At 28.6% G+C, this 5,145-nt stretch overlaps 2 protein-coding genes across 2 annotated transcripts; both read left to right on the top strand.

The window, feature by feature from the left end:
* Positions 1–1,530: 1,530 nt before the first annotated feature.
* LOC145327597 (uncharacterized) lies at positions 1,531–2,499 on the top strand. The gene is made up of 2 exons (XM_080171135.1): positions 1,531–2,323; positions 2,395–2,499. The coding sequence occupies exons 1-2, from the start codon at positions 1,721–1,723 to the stop codon at positions 2,497–2,499; spliced, it is 708 nt and encodes a 235-aa protein (XP_080027261.1). The 5' UTR covers positions 1,531–1,720.
* An 87-nt stretch (positions 2,500–2,586) lies between these two features.
* On the top strand, positions 2,587–4,504 carry LOC145327922 (uncharacterized). The gene is made up of 3 exons (XM_080171452.1): positions 2,587–2,914; positions 4,002–4,071; positions 4,277–4,504. Exons 1-3 carry the CDS (start codon positions 2,826–2,828, stop codon positions 4,439–4,441), a joined length of 324 nt encoding a protein of 107 aa, XP_080027578.1. The 5' UTR covers positions 2,587–2,825; the 3' UTR covers positions 4,442–4,504.
* Positions 4,505–5,145: the final 641 nt, after the last annotated feature.

Below are 5,145 nucleotides of genomic sequence, written 5' to 3'. Positions count from 1 at the left end.
GCATTTACACAGATTTTCAGGTGACTGTTCTACTGGACATGTACAGTTATGATGGTTTTAATCTTCTGGTTGATCTTGGATCCTCCTTAGGCCTGTGGCTTGGGTTGTCTGCTATTAGTTTTCTGGAATTTAGTGTTAAAATTGCGGAAATAATCCAGAAAAAGTTAAATATTAATAATGGTATTGTTTAAGAATAACAATCAAATTTATTAGATTTGAAATATTTTTTTTTAGTAAATTTCCTTTAACATAAGTACTTATTTTAATAAATAAAAAGTCAACACTGTATATTCAATTTCCTATAGAGGTTATTTATGCTATAAATAATATTAATATTCATGATATACCTAATTTAATTCTATGAGAAAATTAGCAAATTATATCATGAAATCGAAAATTAATATGACATGACAATTATTTTTTTTAATTGAAATAAATTTTAATTTATGACAATCCTTAGAAATGCTATGTGGAAAGTTTATTGGTTATCCATTATCTTTAATTGCGTTTGCCAACAAACTAAATAAAAAAGGTTTGCTTAAAGGGAGTGTGAACGTTAAAATTTGTCATCTGATTATCAAATCTTAACATATTCTAAGCACCTTTCACTACATTGATCAACCAAAAACGTCCTATTAACAAAAATAGCCTACATTAATGACTTGTTTTTTTTTGGTATTTTGGGAGGGAAAAAGGAAAAAAAGGGAAAATCTGAACGTTTTTGTTTCTTATAGTGTTTGTAGGGATATTCAACTTGTCACATATAGTTGAAACAATTTACTTACTGTTAAGGATTTATCTTATGATATAAAATCGCCAATTAGTTTTTTAATAATGTAGTAATTAGGTAATAAAGATCGGTTTAAAATATTTATTATTGAAGAAAAAAAATACCTCACTGTCTACAAATGGTTGAATTTCAGATGTTATTTAAAATAATAATATCCTTTTTTATTGTGTTAAACAATGAATAACCCACTTAGGAGAATTAGTTACCATTTTTATCAGACTGTTTATAAAAAAATATTGCAACTTTATTATTTACAAATTTGTAATTAAAGGTGGACGATAGATGGTCCAACTGAAGTTACTTGGATACTAATAAAAAAACCTGTTTCTAGCTTTCTTATTGAATTTGATATTAAATATAAAATATTGCTTATTTTATCAATTTCTAAGTAACTATACATTGGTTTAAAGCAAGGATTATGTTAAAAGTCAGCTTAACCGATATGATAAATAGAGAACTATGTCAACAAGTTTAGTTTTAGCTATAGAAGGGAAAAAAAGACAAGTAACTGCACATTTATATACTCTAGAAATTTTTTCGCCAATCTTGGATATAGTAAAAATCGGCAGAAAAAGCCATTTTTTAAGGAAACGAGAGACAGTTTTGCAATATCTTTGAGATTATATGAATGAGATGATGTTAAGGTTTGATAATCTAATGAGAAATTTTCTCGTTCACAGTCCCTTTAATAACCAGTAGTAATTGTGTTCTTGTGACCTTACAACCTTAGAAATTGTATTAGTAAAGAAAGGTTATACAAACAGATAAAACTAGATTACACTAGAGTTTATTGTAAACTTTGTTGGTTTATTGAACCTTGAGTAAATATCTAACACCAATATTACATACCTATTTTCCAGTAAAGAAAGTAATTAGATTAACAAAACTCACATTTAGTACGTTTAGTAACAAACCAATTTCAAAGGTAAAATGCAGTCCCAGTTCTTTATTCGATGTATATTTTACATCGCTGCTTTTGCAGTTTTTGTTTACCAGATGACCAAATCAGTTGAGAAGTACTTGGAAGGTCCTATAGTTAAATCTACTTCAATGATTGGTCTGCAAGACATGACTCCACCGATATTTTATGTTTGTCAACATGATCAGATGAGAACAGATGTTGCCCAGAAGTATGGTTATGCCAAAGAAGATATGATCTTTCTTGGAGAACTTGAGACACACAAGGGAACATCAGTTCCAACCTGGAAGGGCTCTGCATCAAACTTGTCATTCAAAACAATTTTGAAGGACATTTACACCTATGATTACTCTAAACTTAAACTAGAGAATGGAAACAAGACTAGTGAAAATCCATCTTTCCTGTTTCCTAATGATTATTGCCATGAACTAAATTTTGATTTGAACTTGAACAAATATGGAAGAATAATGTCTGAGAAGAAAATACACCTGATTGCTAGGGATCCCAAAAGAAAGAACAGTCTCAGAATTGATTATTTGCCAGGAGCTAAACAAACAGTTGGTCCTGTCAGGAAAGAAAATGGAGGCACTTTGTATGAATGGGCAAGAATCCAGGTAAAAATTTTTTTGCATGATAGTGATTTATTTTATCATGCAGATAAAATTATATTTATCATTAATTCTAGATTGACTATGTTATAAATGATGCATCTCTAAGGGAAGGTACAATTTGCATGGACTATGAGAAGAGAAACTCAAGCTATGGAATGTGTATTCAGGAAGGAGTTTAAATATATACATTATAAAGCTCAGTTTTATGTGTTAAATATATAATTTGAATATAATTTGAAATTGATAAGATTATCAATTTCAGGAAGCTGCTGAGTCAAGAGTGCTGGAGGCTTATGGGTGTATTCCACCATGGCTATCTTCTAAACACCAGTATCTTTTATTGCACTCATGTTTATTCTATTGAATTTAACTTTTTATTTGTGAAATTCTTCTTAAAATGCGTAATTTTTTTTTTTAATTTAAGAGGCTTTGTTTTAGTTATACATAATTTAGGAATTTGACTTGTGAGGTTGACAAACCACCTGAAAATAATTTAAAGAAGGAGATGCATGATGATGTAGTTGAACTGCTGTCCAATGGAAAACCACAAATGTTTGAAAAATGTCTGGAACCTTGTCTGACCACACACATCAGGTAAGAACAGAAGATTACTTCATTATCATAACAAGATCGCACTTCTTGCATTTCTACTTTGTGGAAATGAAAGGAAGTAAAAACAGAAACATATCATATTCAATAGCATATTAAACTGTTTTTAACCTATTTTTTAATGGGGGGTTAAAAATATACTATGACACCTATAGAATCAGACTGCAGAGCCCAAATTTGAATTAAGTCCCCAATAAACTTTTTTGGGGGGGATTTATAAATTAATTTTTACTGTTGCTCTGGTCATTTTTTGACTAGAGCAAAAAGTCTTTTTTTACTGCGTGTAATATTGTCACTTAGTGAACAATTTTATATAATTAACTTTATACTGATACAATAAAAAAACATTACTCTGTTCAATGGAAATTTTTTTTTTTCTAAAACAATTAATTTCATTGAAAAATCTGACATAATACAATAAAAAACATAATGCTGAAGTTAAACCAATAAGAAATATTTTTTCATTTCAATTCTTTATAATTTTCGAAAGAGTGTTTTCACAAAGTGACTTATTTCCAATGTAGTTAAATAATTTTATTTAATTAAAATGAAAAGAATGAAAACCATACACATAAAAGATACATACTTTTTAAAAACATTTTAAGAAATAATCTTATTTTATATCATATTTGTATATATGTCAAAACTAAATTTGTTGTATTGCATAAACATTTGTTGTCATCTTACATTATTTAACCCTTTACAGCCAATTTTTATGTATTTAAATGGATAATAGACATGACACATTTTTGTTTTAATTCCTTGATATATTGTAAAGTATTAATTTTCAATTAGTTTTGATAGATAAAATCAAAAGACCTAACTTCACTCTATACTAGCATGCAATATTCATGAAGCAAAACACTCTAAAAGCTGAGAATTTTATCCACAGAGGAAAAAAACATCATGATTCAGTAAAATTTATTTAATCCATAGTAAAAAATAAACTTTAAAATCCTAATAAAAATTGATGTGGACTACTGTACTTATTTTTAGCTTCGCAGTATAATTCTACAAGTGTCTTTTCAAAAGTAGGTTAAAAACAGTTTAATTTTCCTAAATATACTTTCAGATTTGAAGTTCTGGATGCTGATGAAGAGGTTATGTCTAGTTCTTTAATCAAATTTACACAAAATCCTCAGGTATTTCCAATTGATTACAGATTTTAATAATAGTAGTTTTATTAATATTTTTAGTATTAATAATATTTTTATGGTCTATCTGAGACCTCTAGGCGTGCTGACAAAATTTTTGTGTTGAGGTTGTTTTTACTATGATTAAATCATAATTTAAGCAGATTCTAAAAGTTAGTATGACAATTTATATATTTAAAACATTACTTCTCAGGTAACCTTGCTGAAAGATATGTACAGCTATGATGAGTTCAGCCTTCTAGTTGACCTTGGATCCTCTCTAGGGTTGTGGCTGGGATTTTCTGCTGTCAGCCTTCTCGACTTTGGATTTGGAATCTGGGATACTTGCTTGTCTAAAGTTACAGGGAGTGGTAACTGAAAAAGATAATTTGACACAAAATTAAAAATGAAATAGAAGTATTTTAATAAAATATATACACATGATAACAGAATACCTAATGGATGTTAATTAATACAAACAAGGCTTCTGTGACATATTGAATATTTACTTGAAACCTTTTAGTTACATCTCTCAAACTCAATAATTTATAATGAGCAATTTATAAAGTGCTAAAAAAGAACAATTAAAAGCAATTGAACTAGGTTATTTTTTCGTGTTACCCTATGTCACTTTAACGTCAGATACAAAACAAAGGATAACTAAGGGGAACACACAGGGCATTAGATTAAGTAACACCTATCTCTTTGATTCACCTTTCTGACGCTGAACAGATGCACTTCATGCTAAGCCATTGTTAGTTTATACTTCATACAGAGCAACAAATGAGAAAAAATATGATAATTAACACTTTAACTTATCTATCTTTAAAAATTTGCATTTCTTGTCAGATATTATCTAATGAGGTTACCAAACTCCATATTTTATAATAATAATAATACATAAAAATCAGAATAATACACAAACAAGTATAAATACATGCACAGATGTTCATTATTGATGTGTATCATAAAAGGAAAAGAATAGAGGGGGGCATGACCTATTTGCTACTCTACCACACAGGGTTGGGACCCTGTACCACCTTTCAATATGGTCTTTGAATATCAGCCAAAAGTGTCATAAAT

This window comes from Acartia tonsa, chromosome 9, assembly GCF_053477335.1.
Source record: "Acartia tonsa isolate MP-2025a chromosome 9, ASM5347733v1, whole genome shotgun sequence".
In the NCBI taxonomy this organism is placed as follows: Eukaryota; Metazoa; Arthropoda; class Copepoda; order Calanoida; family Acartiidae; genus Acartia; species Acartia tonsa.
This window is presented reverse-complemented; position numbering and strand designations above follow the sequence as displayed.